Source organism: Pelobates fuscus, chromosome 10, assembly GCF_036172605.1.
Source record: "Pelobates fuscus isolate aPelFus1 chromosome 10, aPelFus1.pri, whole genome shotgun sequence".
Taxonomy (NCBI): Eukaryota; Metazoa; Chordata; class Amphibia; order Anura; family Pelobatidae; genus Pelobates; species Pelobates fuscus.
In genome coordinates this window covers 113997591-114015654 of record NC_086326.1, presented here as the reverse complement: position 1 = coordinate 114015654, position 18064 = coordinate 113997591, and the positions used below count along the sequence as shown (strand labels likewise).

General features: G+C 43.2%; 1 protein-coding gene across 1 annotated transcript in view; it reads right to left on the bottom strand.

The window, feature by feature from the left end:
* Positions 1-16562, bottom strand: part of SSRP1 (structure specific recognition protein 1) — a 36986-nt gene extending 20424 nt beyond the window's left edge. Inside the window, exons 1-6 of the mRNA XM_063434913.1 lie at positions 16432-16562; positions 14945-15130; positions 9264-9369; positions 8471-8661; positions 6647-6877; positions 2203-2306 (exon numbers count right to left, since the gene is read on the bottom strand). Of these exons, the coding sequence (XP_063290983.1) occupies positions 2203-2306; positions 6647-6877; positions 8471-8661; positions 9264-9369; positions 14945-15130; positions 16432-16485 (872 nt within the window). The 5' untranslated portion in view covers positions 16486-16562. The remainder of the gene's footprint in view (positions 1-2202; positions 2307-6646; positions 6878-8470; positions 8662-9263; positions 9370-14944; positions 15131-16431) is intronic.
* Between the last annotated feature and the right edge of the window lie 1502 nt (positions 16563-18064).

Sequence of the window (18064 nt, the reverse complement as noted above, 5' to 3'; positions counted from 1 at the left end):
GGAGCTCGTGGTGATGGGCTCTATCTAGTATGTTTAGCCAGTGGTTGAAGTGGGGTATGTCATGATATTGTGTATTGTGAAACCTAAGGGTGTGGAGGTGGAGTACCAAGCGTGTGGGGGGAAGGTTGAGAGTAACCGGGAAAAAAACTATATACAAGGTGTTCGTCAGACAAGTGTTATCTGACATGAACCAAATATTCGGCGGCTCCATGAAGCCAAAACATTGGGGAGGGTGGTTAAGTTGCTATACACCTGCCTAACCGTCTGTTGGGTAAAAAAGGCTAGGATTAAGCCCTCTCTAAACATATGTAAATTAGTTCACCGTTAGAGCATACCTCGAGGTAGTGAGACTTTCTGAAAGGTGACTTACAGTATTAAAGACATGGACATTTAAAAATGTTAGGCACACATTAGCCTTGTAACACTGAAAAAGCATACAGTATATATAGTATCAGAACATGCTCACATATCTTGTCGGTATTTCAGTGCGAAGTGAACTAGTGACTCTTATTAGATGGAGACCAGTCTTTAGTCTTTGATACAGTGACCCAGTCTTTGGGGAGTTTGATCAGTGATTTTCTGAGGTCTCTTATTTGCTCTGCTGTGTCTTGACGGTTAACTTGCAGGTTCCATTCCTTCAACAGCTTGATTCCGTCGTCTATGTTATGGATGTGGTGTTCAGCTCCATTTTTCTTAATGATTATATGGGTAGGGTAACCCCATTTATATAGAATGTCCGCATCCTGTAGAGCTTGCGTCAGCGGTTTCATTTCTTTGCGCTTCGCTAGAGTGGCTGCTGACAGGTCAATAAATAGCTTTACCCCAGCAAATTCGTTTGGGATGTTATCAGCGTTAAGTGCTGCCCGCATAATAGCTTCCTTCGATGTAAAATAATGAACTCGAGTGAGTACATCCCTTGGTGTGGATGGGTCCAGAAATCTAGGCCGCGGTAAGCAGTGTATGCGGTCAAGGCGTAGGTCGGCAGTGAGGCCTGGACATAAGGCTTTGAACATGCCCACAGCATAATCATACAATTCTGAAGGCTTAATTTCTTCTGCAATCCCTCTGAGGCGTATATTATTGCGCCTATCTCGGTCTTCATGATCTGCTACTTTGGCAGTTAAGAGGGTCAGGCGTGAGTCTAATGATTCAAATACCTCAGTTCGATTGTTGTGGGCCTCGATAATTTCTTCAGTCTTGTCCTCAAGTGCAGAAGTTCGCTCACTTATTTCTTTTATATCAGCGCGGACGTCCTTTGTTAATTTGGCGAACTCAGCTTGCAGTGTGTTCTGTAAGTTTTGTAACATCCTTTGCATGGCATCTTCTGATGCTGGGGCAGCGTTTGTTGTTGAGAGGGATGTGATATCACTCCGATCTGAGCTGGCCACGGGAGAGTTGGGGCCATCGGCGCCATTTTGTGTGCGGCTCCATGGCGGTGTTAGGGAGGAGATTTGTAGCTCTGTTTGCCTTATTTTCACTCTCCTTGGCCCTCGATGGGACATGGTGAATTGAGACTGTGTTGGGTTAGTATTGTCTCGCAGGTAGGTCAGTGAAATCTCTTCTAATCACTGTATGTAGTTTCACCCTCAGAGGAGCTGACGGCTCACGCGTCCGAGTCCATGAGCTGCCAGGCCATGCTCCCAATAATTTACTTTTTTAAAAAGAGTGTTCAAAATGACAAAAAAAAGTGGAAGTTCAAAAACGTAATTCTATATATTTTGCACAGTGCCTTTTATAGAGCAGCTGTCTCAAATGCAAAAGAAGAGAGAAAGTGCAGAGTATTTAGTCAGTGATAAAGCTCTAAAAAGAACAATCCAGAATGAATAAAGTTGTTAAATTATCAGTGCCAGCATACCATCAGGGGTTAAATCATTTAAACAGTTTAACTTCAAACTTTTCTGTCCGGCACCGGTCAGCTTTACCTCTCCCCCACATCCGTTTGAGTCCAAGGCTAAAAACAGGAAGCCTAGGACTGGGCACCACAGATAGGCTGAGAGTGTCAGCAAACCCTGAGGTTTCAGGGTTCAAACCTTGGACTCAAGTGGATATGGAGGGGCAGAGCTGACCGGCCCAGGTCTTTGGGATTAAACCCTGAAGGTAAACCTGTGCCTGGGACCTACCAGCACCATAACCTTTTCTAAGTGAAAGAGGAGTAAAAGTGAAATTAAGAGGACAATTAAACACAACAATAAAATTACTTACTCGCTCATGTTAAGTGTCAAGTTGATCTCCTCTTCTTTTGAGAAAAGCAGAATTAGAAAGTGGTACCGTGTCTGTCCCTGCTTAATAGGTGGATCCAGACTAATCTGTGGGAGACAAAACGCCAGTCGAAGTAAAATTTAAGAGTCAGACAGTTATATTTACAATCTAACCTTATATTTTGTTTCCATCAAATCCCCAAAAAATATGATTTACTGAATCATACTGGTTGACAAAAAAAAAATAAAAAAAAAATAACTATTTCTAGAAGAGCAAAAGAGGAAATCGCGATTAACTACCCCCTTTGACAGAAAATAATTTTGATAGCTTTAGAAGGAATCCCGAGGAATGCAGTTTCATAACAAATACATATGTTTTCCATCACACTAAAGAAAATGTAGCTCTTTAAAAAAATAAAACCTCCTGGCATAATACATGTATCTCAATGAAGTTGTTTGAGTGCCTGTAGTACACCAGTGCAGTCTTTTAAGTGTTAAACTGTACTTGAACGGGTTAATACTAAAGATGTGTTCCCGGGTGCCCATCCGTCCCTCTCCTCCTCTGTGGAAGCATTAGTGCAAGTTGTGAGATGGTGATGGGGCCAAAAGCATCAGCCAACGCTGTCAGCCATTGTAAGCAACTATACATACATTAAGCTAGAATCACTGGCTAGGGAGTTTCCATAGAAATTCCTGTATCCTATAGGAGTCAATTCAAAGTGCTAACCCATACCTATAAAGCACTGAACAATTCTACCCCTCATATCTCTTTACAGATCCATAGGTATGCCCCTTCTCTGTCTCTCCGCTCTGCCCATGACCTCCTGTCCGCTGCTCATGAGCTATAAGCCATAATCATCGCACTTATGACAAATCACGGCTTGAACTATCTTGCTTTGCATGTAATGCGTCTCTCATATATTAGTTTCCCCTTTTACGTTGCATTACTGAAATAAATGAACTTTTGCACGATATTCTAAATTTTTCGAATATCACCTGTATAGGCACCGCAACCAGTATTCTAGAAAGGCTTAACTCATATTTGGGTCACCCCAGGCATCTCCAGCCTGGCATCCTCACGGATGCAGAGCATCTGCAACAGATATCAATTTACTAGGCCCTATTTTCGGCAGATTTTACCCGTTTTCGGACTAAATGGGATAGGGCCCATTTTCAGCCAAAATTTCGGTACAACCCTATCCACAACCCTTTATCTTGCAACAGAACCCTTCCATCTTAGCTGCATGTCCATCATTTTTATACATTCTATCCTGGCAGTAAGCACAATAAAAAAAAATCCTAATTCTTCATCAGCAATTGCTTTGTCAGCCTTTTGTTTGCCTTACGATCTAATTATTTTATCTCCTCTAAACGTTAAGCATTCTACCCTTATCATTGGTAGGACACTAGCCTATACTTAACAGAAGATCCAACTAACCTGATAGTAACATAAGAAAAGAGATCTCTCCCCAACAGAACACCTTTAATCTGCAGATGCCTTCTGTTTCCTGATGCCGTAGTCTATCTACCCTGCAAAGCACAAATATTCCAGCCACAAGAGGGGACAGCGATACTCTTTGGAACCTCACCAGACACTCAACATTGTTGGTTTCTCCTTTGTTTTGCAGCAGAGTATTGAGAGGGGGATTCCATTTTGAACAGTAAAACATGCATAGATTATTAACCCCTTAAAGATAGAAGTAAATTTCCAAGTTCTGAACCAAAACCCAGATGATTTGTGTGTGTTCCACTGTAATTTAAGGGATTCTTTTTAAGTGTCACATATTATATATATTTTAAGGACAGAAAAGGCTCTCTTTTAATATTCTCTATGTATATCTAAAGCATCAAGTGTGTTGAAAATGGGGAGGGGAAACACTATTTTTCACGTATTATAAATAAAATAAAAAAAACTCAAAATAGATACTCAGATCAGTCTTGATTGTTAAATGCCCAATATGTGTAGGGCTTAAATTAATTTCAGTCTGAGGCATAATATGGTCCCAGCTGACAGAGGGAATTCCCCAGATATAGATGAGATAGTGGTGTGAGGGGGGAGGAGGTAACCCTTCTCATAGCAAAACTTAGGAACGTGTCAATAGTATAGTAAGGAAAACAACACACAACAAAACCCACAATAGGTCATATCTTTGTACAAAAAACACACACAAAAAAACCTAATAGCTAGGATACAACCAAGATCCAATATTTGTGCCTACCCAATTTAAATAGTGGAACCCTCAAATTACATCTCTAAATGCTTACTGCACCATCACTTGCCTAGCATTTGCAGATAGTACTTCAAAACAGTTTTTATATATCTAGGTGGAAAGCCTGCAGTATTTTATCAATTGCACTCTTGTATAGTAATCTAGGCTGGGGAGTATCAAATCCATCTAGATCATCAATTCACAGATTTGTTAATCTGTTAAGTAGTAAAAAAAAAAACAAAAAAAAAAACCACTTAAGGGGGGCGGAGACTGACACTTAAGGGGGGCGGACCGGAGCAGATGCGCTGTCTTGGAGCTCTGGCATAACTCACCGCAATCCGAAACAATCTGGGATATCCCGCACTAACCCCGGGTCACACAAGTCGCCATGGAATCCGGAGGATCCCACTGCTACCGCCGATGCCGTTTTTCCAGACGCCCGGCTCCAAAAGTGGGAGGGAGGCCACAGACCACAGCCGGAGAATACTGGCCCTGAAATATCACGGAGCTGGAGGACTGGCACCCCAGCACACTGAGCTCAGGTGAGATGGGACGCAGATCCCAAAAACCACCCCAAGGGACCCCGAATCCGCAGCGCGACAAATGCTACAGGCTCCAAGCGCAGTGAAGACCCAAGCCCCCCGCAAAGAATCCCCGCTGCCCTCAGAGGAGGTGGAACCGCAGGACAGCCCACACCTCAGTCTCCAACTCCCCACACAAGCAGGGAGGTCAGAAGCCATTATACCGGCCTCAGGAAATGCTGACAGGCCTGCAACAGAACTTGAGACAAATGTGGGAAGCAGATCTGGCAGTATTAAAGCTAGATGTACCCGCAGTGTCCTCACGCACCCAGGCGATAGAAGAGGAGGTTAAGGGACTGAGGGAGAACTACCAAATAATGGGGGAAAAGTTGCGCCACCTACAATCCACACAAGCGACAATGCCCAGACAAGTTAACTTACTAGACGACAGAAGGCGACGCAAAACCATCAAGATCAGAGGGGTACCTGAGACAGTGCCGCTGGAGAAACTACCACAGGGGTACCAGGCGCCTCGTGGCCGCACTCCTACCGACCAGACAAGCTAAGACTTTTCAATTCGACGGGGTCTACAGGATAGCCAAATCCTTACAGGCACCCACCTCAGCTCTACAAGACATAATACTAAGATCAATGTCTGACAAACTGGGGCTAATGGCAGCTATACAAGGAAAACCCCCTTTCGAATTCGAAGACTGTAAATTCTTTTACTTTCAGGACTTAAAGGGACTCTCCAGGCAGGAGTTTTAACTCCCCTGGTTCCAGCGCCGGGAGCCTCGTGAAGCCGCGCCCCCTATTTCGTCAAAATGACGAAATAGGCGGGCGCGAGCAATCAGACGCTTCCATTTGGAAGCGTCATTGCTCCCTTGTGTGCATGCGCGGCTTTGCCGCACATACTTAACAGGGCGGTATACATGCCGCCCTATGAAGTCCTGAGCGCACTACCGCGAGCTTGTGGTCTTTGCCCGCCCCCTATCCTCTGCTGACGGCAGGAGAGAGAAAGCGCGCACACAGTGCCTTCTCTCTCCTCCATACGTCAGACGTATTGTAATACATCTGAAGTGTACATGGCCTTTTTAGGGCCATGCATGATAGGAAGTCCCTCTGGTGGCCATACTGGTGACTATAGTGTCCCTTTAAGCAGGGCCACACTGTTATGGCGCAAGAGTATGCACCCAATCACCAAACAACTCCAAGCGGCAGGAATAGCCTATAGGTGGTCGACATCAGGGACCCTCTGGATCACTAAGGACGACAAGCATTACAAAGCCACTGACCACACGGAGGGCCCAGCGTTGATGACTGGCCCCAACGACACAGCTAGATCACCGGCTGGGGACAACAGGCGCAGACCTAACCGCTACACCTGGACCAAGCAGAGGCACCTGAACGAACTCTCTCTGCATATAGCCTCTTAGGCTTTAGTTTAAATATTTTATGTTAACATTGTTCCTAACTTTACATACAGTTTGTAATACCCCAACGGTCATTACAATGGGAAAAAGGCCCAATGGAGCTGACTATTACTGCTCTGGTGACACCCCCTTCCCTGGGGTTATAGTGATTCCGGTGACTACAGTGTCCCTTTAAGAACACTGGCATTACTTTAGCATATACTTTGCTTGCTGCATTCTTGTAATGCTTTAATGAATTTTATGTGGAGGAAATAAAAAATAAAAAAACTACACCACAAACTTACCACAAAAAACATCTGTCTCTGGTCTTTGTGTGGAAGAAGAAAAAGTCTAAGCACAGTTGTATATGGTATTTTGTAATCAAAGGTTTTTCCATGCAAGTGAAGAAAACTGGGGTATATTCGAATATCGTAACGACCACGTGGGGTAAGACACTGCAATTCACGAAATATACACACTGCATCTCCTGTTGCTTGAATTACATCAGCCTTAGACAGAACATTCTGAACAAAAGCCTGAAGATTAAAAAACAAACATAAAACACATTTAAAATCATATTTAAAGTAAACAAAAGGCAATTACCCTAGTCTAGCATTACCTCTTTAAAATGCATGAAAAATTATACAGAATGTAATCTTGGGGGCCAACTTCTTGCCTACAGACTTACGGCCCGCTTTGACTGGAAGACTAAAATCCCCACTCATGGGTTATAGTCTCCAATGCAGAAAATATTGTACATCATCTACAGGCATCGGCAGTTGTGTACCAACCTGTAGAGGAAGGGGTATGGGAGGGGGTGAGCAGTACACCTTTTGCTAGAGCCGGTGATATCATTAGGCAAAGCAGGCACTCATCTATTGCTAATATTGACAGTGTGGCAGGTGCGTACTCTGCTTAAAGCAATTGTGCAGGCTGAGGTCTTGCGGCTCCATATAGTGGAGGCGGGTGACATTACTCCAGCCCAAGGGCTGTACAGTAAGGGACAGATAAATTAGTGTGTTTATGTATATGCACGTGAGTGCATGTGTGTGTATAAAATATGAATGTGTGCAACTACACAAAAATTTGTGTTTGTAAATTAATGTGAATATATTAAACATGTTATGTGAGTGTATGAACGATCTATTGTGTCTTACACCCAAAATGGAGTAGTGGTGCATAACACATGGGCACACAATAACATTTACATATCTGCGGTAGGAGGTTTGCCAGCATATATTCCCACCAGATTGTCAAATAGCCTAGGGTACACCTTTGAGTATAGGTCCAACATTTTGTGAACCCCTGCCAGAAGGGATTTAAAGTTGCGGGAAGATTTCCCTGAGAATGACTGAACTGTAGTTGAAATGTATTCCTATTCAATGTATGACATCTTCCCTTTAGGTACAATGTGCTTTTATTGGTCTGGGAGACTGGGTTTAGGCCAGTGGAAACAGACTTCCTACCACTCCATTTATTTCAGCATCAAGTCCACACTCCCATGTTTTTTGCTTCCCCGCTCTCTCATTGTGAAAATATAACACTTAAGCCAGTATTTAGAGTACTGTCTAAGGTTTATGGGGAACGGGGAAATTAACTCACTACTTGCCCAGAGTGACTTTGCAAAAAGTCTGCCTAACCTATGAAAATAAATGATAAGTATTGCTTTAGCCATTCCTGGTGCCAAGGAGGTATGAACAGAGCAATGGAAAATATCTCTTTTCGAAAGATTGGACATTTAGCTGGTTATACTCACCCAAGCAATATATCTCTACACAGATATAGCTACAGTGGAAGTTCCCTTCCTGCTTTAAGAATGTCAGATTTGTCCAACATTGGAAGTAGGACACTTTAGCGATATTTATGAAGAGGAGCCAGACCATATGCACCCAGCAGACCTAACTAGGAGTCGTAACATTCAAAAATGTGTGTTTCTTAACACAAATGGTCTGAACTCTTGGTACATAACCACCCCTTTAAAAACGCATTACAAAAAGAACTGTGTACATATGGTTATGGTCTTCTTTATGTTGAACATATAACATCAGGAAAAAAAACACTACAAATAAATAAATGTAGATAGACTTATGAAATAACTTTGAAGAAATTGAGAGCTAATAAACACTGACTTCTACAGGGTCTCCTCCATCATCCTGATTAGGAGGAACATAGAAACGAATCTCCATTAGTGAAACGTCAGAGTCATCATTCTGATGAAATTCAAGGGTAACTTCATTTTTGCCCGGGGTACACTGAGACACATTACTCAGAGGAAGTTCAAAAGCTGGCTGGTCACCCACATCAAAGGAAAGCAGCTGACCTGTTTTAACAAAAACAAAAAAAGTCTCATTTTGAACACAGATAAAATCAGCCCAGTGAACAAAAATGAAATCCAAAATAATGAAACAGTAAAGACTACTATAATTGGCATTTATACTGCGACACCCTGCCAAGGTAAGTAGTCATATCATTTTAAAAATGGACTGACAACGTACTTGGGGTTCAGTCAGCTTATTGTCGGAGAGTGCTCAGCTGACACACTCAGCCAATGAGCTGGCTCTGCATATTAGGGCTTAGCAGAGTGAAGCTAACGGAAGCTTTTTGAATGAGTTTCCCGTTCCTAAGGAATAGATGACTGGTCGGACCCTAGTCACGTGGTCAAACTGTTCTCAAACAGTTGACTACTTACCCAAGGAGGGCAACAAGGTATTTCTAGCACCATAACCACTACAACAGGCTGTAGAGATTTTTGGTGCTTGGAGTTTACTTTTAATAGAAGAAAAAATATTACGTGTGCACACACTATTCGACATAGTGGAAAAAACATACAGTAAGATATCAAAACATATGGAAAATCTTAAAAGATTTGGAAATGAGACAAGAAACACAAATGCAGTGGAGATAACAATGAAATGCACTCACCTCCGAACTTAACACTACCCCAATTCCAACCTTTCACACACAAATCCTTCTCTGCTAGTTCCACGTTAAAGTTGGTCTTGAAGTAATCAGACAGCTTCTCAAATTCCTGAAACAGTTAAATAAAAGTTTAAATAGAACTTTCACTTGCAAATTTCATTACTTGTATCTCTTTTCAGTCTACTTAAAAAGCCTTATAACAATTAATGGGGTACCCTAAGCATCAAAACAACTTTAGCATAATGATGTAGTTCAGGTGTATAGATCATGCCCTGCAGTCTCACTGTTCATTTCTCCACCACTGTGAAGTAGGTGTTAGCAAGCCATGGCCATTCAGAGCATTGCCGCAGATTACCATGTCAACGCTCTGGCACTTCCAGTGCTGGAGCTCGCATTACAACTACATGGACTGCAACTCTGCACTCTATGAAATAATTCAAAGTGAATTTCAAATTTAAGGTAAAAATAGCAGAACTGGAACAATTCTTGTTGGTCAAACTATCCTGGAGATAATTGGCTTAAGGAACTTCAGTAAACTCGATTATCTCCAGGTACAGAAAATATCTCCATTTTACACTAACAGTAAAATACATCATTCCGGGGGCGTGTCCTGACAGCGCATGGGAGCAGACGTGTAAGACAAAGACTCTCCCGCGTGGCTGCTATTACAGCGTGTAATAATCGGCGAAAACAAAGAAAATCCCCCTGTTTATCGAGCGGAACGGCTACCTTACGTGATGACGTCAAAATCCATCAGAAAATTTAAACAAAAAACCCTGCACTCACACTTGGAGAGACAACAGACCTCTGACTTGGGAGAACAAGATGGCGCCGACAGGTCGCAATCCCCAACGCAAGGCTCTGACACAGGAGGGAACTTTACCGAAGGAGACAGTATCTCTAATCCAGCGACTGAACTCTCGGTGAGAAACATAATGCTGGAACTTAAAACCTCATTTAAGGCTGATCTCCTACAAATGACGGCGAAAATCAAAGCCGACATACAGAATATTGGAGAAAGAACAGCACGCCTAGAAGACCGCACGGATGAGTTGATCGATGTGCACAACTCAGTAGCTGAGGCCTACACCGCGCTAAAACAAAAACTGTACTCCTTGGAAGAGAGGGTCGCAGACCATGAGGACAGAAACCGGCGGAATAATGTCCGCATAAGGGGCATTCCTGAGTCGGTGACGAATGCAGACCTCACCCGGTATGTACAAGACTTTTTCAAAAAACTCATACCATCTTTGAATAGCCTGGAAAAAACACATACTCCCTAAACCCAAGCATTTACCGAAAGATACAACGAGGGACGTAATCACCAGGGTCCACTTCTATCACATAAAAGACAGAATCATGCAGACCTCCAGGACCATGAAACAATGGCCTGAACCGTATCACCACCTCAAAATGTTTACAGACCTTTCCTCCGCTACACTAACAAAATGCCGAACCTTCGCCCCTCTCACAGAAGCTTTGAGGAATGCCAACATTCCCTACACGTGGGGCTTCCCCACCAAATTACTTGTTAAGAGGAACGGAGTGGACAGGCCGATACATGATCTCACAGAAGGCAAGAAACTATTTCAGGAATGGCAAATACCGCTTCTACAAAGTGAGACGAAGCAAGTGGCAGACACCACGGCTCTGAAATCCCTGGCTAAAGACTGGGCACAAAACCGTAAAACCGCTAACAGATCTACAGACCCTAGCATCTCTACGACCTGACCAACCCTCGTAGACAAGATGAATTGAGACATCGGTCCTGCAACTGATATCTTGAAATCAGTGTAATGTAACGTATATGTTCAAAATGGTTGATGTTGATTATTCTCTGTATAACTATGTGCAACGCTTATTTATACAGCGGACGATTTAATTGACACCATAACATGCCGCATGCGGATGAGCTCCGGCTTGTCTTCCCCCCACCTCGCAAGATTTACTATTCTAAGCTCACCACGCTTATGGAACAGCCCCAAGGCCATCTTCTGGCCGAACCTATCCGTTGCCGTAAGCGGTCTTCCGTTACCCCAGGTGACGAACGGAAACATGTATATAGTTTATCCCCAGTTAACCCCATCCTTACGAGTGTACTATTTACCTACTATAAGATTTCACAATACTGGTTGAAACTAAAACAAGCAATAGTGCTGTCCAGACAGACGATAAGACATCGCCTAAGACTACCTCCATGGTCCAAAAGGCCCAGGAGTCTGCGCTCAACTGAGCATACTATAATCCAACTCCATGTCCTTAAAACTTATATCCTTGAACACTAAAGGGCTTAACTCCCCTACTAAAAGACGACTAGCTATCACTGAGGCCAAAAGGCATAAGGCACAGGTGGCGTTTTTCCAGGAGACACTTCACTTGGCAGGGCAGACCCAGATTTAACTCCAAAGAATATCCCCACAACTTCCATACTTGTTTCACAACAAAAAGAGAGGTGTCTCCACTCTGATCAGTGGAGATGTTGCATTTTCCTTAATACACTAGATTGGAGATAAAAAAGGCCGCTACTTAATAATTCAATGCTTAATCAATAATCCCTACACATTAATTAATCTCTATACCCCCAACGATAACCAACATGAATTTCTAGTCATGATGTTAGCATAGGCAGAAATGCATAAATATGGGGAGGTAATCATTGGGGGCGGTCCATAGGCTGCGACCCTAACCTTCAATCCAGCCCACTATAGCCAGGCCACCTACGTCACCACCAACCTATTGGTCTAACCCCACCATCCCCAACACGACCAGAAGCACCACACACCGAGGAACTGGGGAACACTATGACGACCACTTCACTAACGAGCGCAATGACGGACCTGAAAGGGGGGATCCACTGCTGGGGTTCAATAGCTGGAACACAAAGGAAACCAACAGTGGTTCCCCACACTCGATAGAAGAATGACGGGCCCGATAACAGGAGCTACAACGGGACAGCTCTCGAAACCCACCCCCAATACCCCTAGACCATCCCATCGAACCTGGGGACCATCGAGACACGACCCGGAGACACACCTCCGAATAAGCCGACTCGGACCAATACACTAGACCGGGATTCAATGGCTACTTCAATAGGATAATACACCCCCACCCCAGTCGCACTCGCGACTTGCACAGATTCTCCTCCCCTACCTCAATACCGCTAGGTCAGCAGTCTCGATTCGGAGTCCCTGTTCAGTGACTTGTCTTGGCCTGCAACCATATACCAGAGTCAGAAAGTTAGCCGATGCCATGGCTAGGCTTCTGTATTACATACTTGCATTGTCCATTGCAGTGAGCCATACCGTTTGTCGAGAGCGAGGTACTCCCCATGCCCCAGGCCTGTTCCAGAGCCTGCACCTTGTTGCCACAAACTTGGGTCTTCTTTGAGTCCAAGTGTTTCCCAGCCGGGAGTTTGCAGGGAGCTTTACCACGTTGGTTTCGACTTGTTGTTCCCTCCTGCATGTGTGGTCTGTGCTTCAGGGGTGTTCCCAGGGTGGCTCTAGGCCCAGGAAGGTGTAAGGTGGCGTGGTGTGCCTTTGATGCGGTCGGGTTGCCTTTGGGGGGTCTCTCGTGCTGTCTGTTTTCTCACCCGTGGTGGCGCCGCAGGGTGCACTCGGTTCATCTGCTCCATTAGGTCGGCCCAGAATTTTATGAAGGCTGAATCCAGTCTCGCTTCAAAGTGATCGAGTGAGTCAGTAAGGCCATCTTGATGTTTCACCAATGTTTGAGTCAATGGCGTGTCCACAATCTTGGGTGCCACTGCGAGGCATTCTTCTTGTCGTGTGGGCAGCTCACAACAACCTGGGAGGACTTTAGTGTGTTGCCCGGCGGGGACCGGGATGATCCCCACCGGCCCAGAGGGGGCGGGGGGAAGCGAGACCAAAGCTGCTTGCAAGTCGGGTAGTGGACAGGAGACCAGCCGTGCCTCCCGCCCGGTTTCTGTTAGTAGGCCGCAAGGCACCCCCTTCACCACGGGTGTATTTCGCCATCGGGTTTTTACCGCAGTGTATTGCTTGCGTGTTTCCAAGTTGAGGTATGACCTTGATGGGTGAAATTTTGGGGCAGATTATCGTATTTTTTGGTGTAGATATGCTTTAGGGTTGAGGAGCTTCCTCACCCTGCGTCCTGTTCAGTCAGCAGCTAGGCCACACCCCCTGGGGAGTGTTTTTTTTTTAATATACTTTTAAAGCTTATTTTAAAAACTTTTAACGTTTACCCCTAGCTAGCCCAACATCAAATCCCCCAATTCCCCACTAACTTCCACCCACTGAGAGTTAAAAAAAATAAAAAATAAAAATTCAGATGACAGTAAAATGTATTCCCTGCCAATTGATCACTGTAGTCAGTGATCAATTGGCAGGGAAGGGGTTAATTTTTAATCAAAATGGGTAAAGGGGCGTGGGTATTTGATTACATTTTTTTTTTTTTTTTTTTTACAGGGAGATGATCAGCTCTGATCCGTCTCCCTGCACTTCACAGTGAACCCGGAAGTGCAGGGAGGCGGAAGGCAAGTACACGTGCTCGCTCTGACAGCCGGTCAGAGTGAGCACTGTTGCAGGGGCAGCACGATCGGGTGCTCCCGGTCTGCCTCTAATACAGAGGCAGGCCGGAGCACCTTTAACCCCGCGAACGCCGTCGCTGGTCGTTAAGGGATCCCCCTGACCAGGTCCGTCACTCGTCACGAAGGTGGTTAATGCACTTGCACCATACTATGCACTTTAAGGAACACTATATTTACATTTTTTTCTTATCCTAGTTAAAAAGGGTTAACCAAGACCACTTCAGTGATTTGTATATTAAAAGTATGAACTGAACTGTTGCACAGAATTGCATTAATTGGCTGACAGGTGAATGGCTGAATGGTGAGTGCATCACCGGACCACCAAGAGCATTGGAGCCTGGTGGGGACCTAGATAAGGGGACAAATCAATACTACAATGGGCTGCAGTGATTATGATGCTTGCAGTAACCCTGTAAGTGGAACTTGTACAATAAAAGACAAGATATGATTATGATATACACTGACGAAAAACAGTATTTTAGTCTAAAACAGTATTGGATTAACAGTACAGTGGGACCTCGGTTTACAAATTTAATGCGTTCTCCGGGACGTTTCTTATTTCGAAAAATTTGTAAACCGAAACGCGGTTTCCCATAGTAATGCATTGAAAACCAATTAATCCGTTCTGGAGGTCAGAAAAAAGTCAAAATGAGCTGGCATGGAAACCAACCCACAATGCAGAACACACAATAAAAGGCATGCAAACGACAAAGCTCAGCTCCCCCTACCTTTCTACAGCTTGAGAAATGCACCAAAAAGTCCCAAATCAACTTCAAACAATTTCCAGAATGGCTCCAAAACTCGATGCAAAAGCTGCTCCAACACCTCCACATTCTACGCCCCGTGGTACCCACAGGCTCCAGCATGCAGGGGGCGGTGCTATAAATCTCCCAGATGCAATGCATCCTGGGGAAACTTGCTTTGTATTGCGAAACATATTTGTAAACCGAGGCATTATTTTCAATGGATTTTCATTTGTAAACTGAAAAATATGTTAACCTAGGCGTTTGTAAACAGAGATCCCACTGATCACAAGATTCTATTAGATGTGAGAAAACCTACAAAGCAGAAAATGTCTAGGTTAAAACACATCATCGATTTACTTTATTTGAAAGTAACTCACCATTTCCCTGAAGCCATCGTATTTGTACACATGGCCTGAGCGTGTCAGTAATTTGATGCCATATCCAAGAGCCACACGACGCCATACTCCCTCAGCAAGGTCTGCTGCTGCAATATTCTCCACCTTCCCAGTCTTGCTGTTTTTGTACATAAGACCAACACGTGAGACACGTAGGCGTCCATCATTCTGTAACATGAAATATAAATATTACAATACAGTCACCAATAAACAAATAAAACGAAGGACCAGCAATACTAAATGTCCCCATTTCTAATCAATGTCAATTTCAGATCACATTGAGGAGCTGTTGTGAAAGCATAAACTTAGACTCAAAACGCATCCAGACTTATGGGCATGTGTCAGTACTGTCCACCCCCGCCATTGTAAGTTTTGCTAAACCTTTTAACTTTTCAATTTTATTCTTAAATCTGCCATGGATTTTTGTAATGTATGGTATATTTTTGGATGTTATTAAAGATATGCTTTTAACCACCATTATGCATGCAATGAGTATATACACAACCGCTCCACAAGTACTTTTTTTTTTTTTTTAACCATTTTCAGAATTGTATGCATTGGGGAAACTTTTTTGTTTCTTTGAAGAATATGGAATAATTGCCAAATCCTTTCATAAGGAATAAAACGCGATGTCATTATATTACCAATTAAAACCTATTGGACAATTCTAAGTCCACTCCTGTTAAATAGATGCATCTCATAAGCCTCTGCATAACAGCTGGTGTCTTCTATTCATCTTCGTTTAATTCACATTATGTCATACATTTTATTTGCTGGACACATGCATGGCTGCTCTACAAATCTCTTGCAGAAAACTACCCAAATGATTATGAAATACATACAGCTGCAATTGTTTTTAGATTTTTTTTTTACAATTCACGAGTCTGGCCTGCAATAAATAAATAGTCATTTTAAATTCGGTAATGAAAGTGGGACAAACTTTGGAATTGAAACCACGGTTTCTAAGCTTTTATATATGAAACCTAAAGCTAGATCAGTAAAGCCCATACAGACTAATTTTTTCTAAACTCCATATGCAAGAGATCTAAATTCAATATATTATAGATAGTAACCTTCCACATTCCAGATGTTGTGGACTACATCTCCCCTAATGCTTTTCCAGCATCATAGATGTAAAAGTATTAAGGGAGTTAGTCCATATCTGGATTGCCGAGTTACCTACCACTGGTGTAGCTCGTCTCAAATTCAACTTAAAATTCAATGGTATAAAAAGACTAGGCGTAGATACCAACCCCTTAAAGCATTTTAATCAGTGTTTTATCTTCAGCGAGGTGTATGTAGCCAATAGTTAAATAGTTAAAAGGAGCATCGTGTGTATGTGTGCGTTAAGTCGCCATTACAGTATATATTAACCTGGTATGTAGATAAAGCATGTATTGTGTCTGTGTGATGGAAGCCGTAATTAAAATAAAAAAAACTTTATAGACAACTACAATACTATCACTCACCATAGATCCTTTCACTTCCTGGTAAATATCATTGAATTCCAGAGTATCCGCCATTATTTAACGTGAGTCGGGTACCGACACTCACTCTCTCTCCCGCCACACTCAGTGAGAGGGAACTCAAAGCGCCACTTCCGAGTACTCGGCGCTGCGATGTCGTCATTTCCAGTGTGTTCTGAGAAACTGTCGGCCCTATGGATAAAATCCACCATTTTGTTGGTTAGCTGGACATGCATGTAGATCAGATGCAGGGTTACTAAAGGTCTCACTAAAGTTAGAATTCTAAGTGATTTTTTTTTATATACTTTAGGCCAAAGTAGCCGTATAAGAAAAATTCTGTAAAATAGTTATACTTCAGGTTTTGCTAATTTGGCCTAAAATGTGAAATTCACTTAGAATTCTCACTTTATGAATATAGCCTGATAGTTTATTCACTAACCGCGAACTGAAAGTCGAATTTGCAAAATATCCAAATTGTAACAACTGCTAATTTGGTGATTGTTTAGCCTAAATTATGCAATTAGGATTTCAATTTACTAGAATTTTGTGTTTAGTTAATAAGCCCTTCACAGACAGGCACACATTAACAGGAATATTCGCTAAGCCCATAATTCTGGCCAATTAAAAGCAGAATTGCACAATTTAGGAAAAATATTGCCATTCGGATTTAAACCTGCTACTACCGTATCTAATGTTTAGTGAATAAATCCCACAAGTCTAACCAAATTTAAAATATAGTCTGGGGGGCAGAGCATAGCGGTAGAGGCGACTAGGCGCACATTGGCAGAGCTCCAGGCGGACCTGATCAAAATAAACAAATTTAAAGAACCACTATAGTCAGCCAGACCACTTCAGCTCAATGAAGTGGTCTGGGTGCCAGGTCCCCCAGGTCTTAACCCTTCAGATGTAAACATAGCAGTTTCAGAGAAAATCGCATTGAGCACGCAGAACATCCATAGGAAAGCATTGAGAAATGCTTTCCTATGGGTGATACCGGAGAAACTGACGGAAGCCAAGCACAGAGAGATGGACACAGGTTTCTTCAGGAAGGAAGAGATTCTTTATTGGATCACCGATCGGGACTCAGAGGGACTAATGTCACCAAAATACAGCAAGTTCTGAGCCCCGGACAATAGTGCAGGCTCCTTATATAGGCATATAACTCCTCCCATATTAAGCTCCACCCGCACATTCTCTTGACCAATCAATACAAATAAGAATTAACTTCCTGCTTGACCGCATGGCTTGTCCAGCACAATGGAGGAGGGGAATACTACATCCTGTATTCTTGCACATGCTCCGTACACTACTGATCGAATCTTGCCTCGTGCAACCAACTCATCGATACGTCAGCATATGCACGTACACATGCCACGTGGTAATCTCGGCCTACTAAATTTATTTTTACCGAGATTCCACCACATTCCCCCCTTTGATGCCTCTTGATATTTCACAATTACTTGAGGCATCACTTAACCTTGGTTTGCATACACCGCAAGTTACCTTGAACCAGACCAGACTTATCTTATGATGTGAATCTTCAACACTCATCTTCAAGCATTGGTTCTCCCTGATCTAGAGCCTTATATTTATAAATTGCCATTATCTGTGCAGCAGCCTTCCTCTCTGCTATATT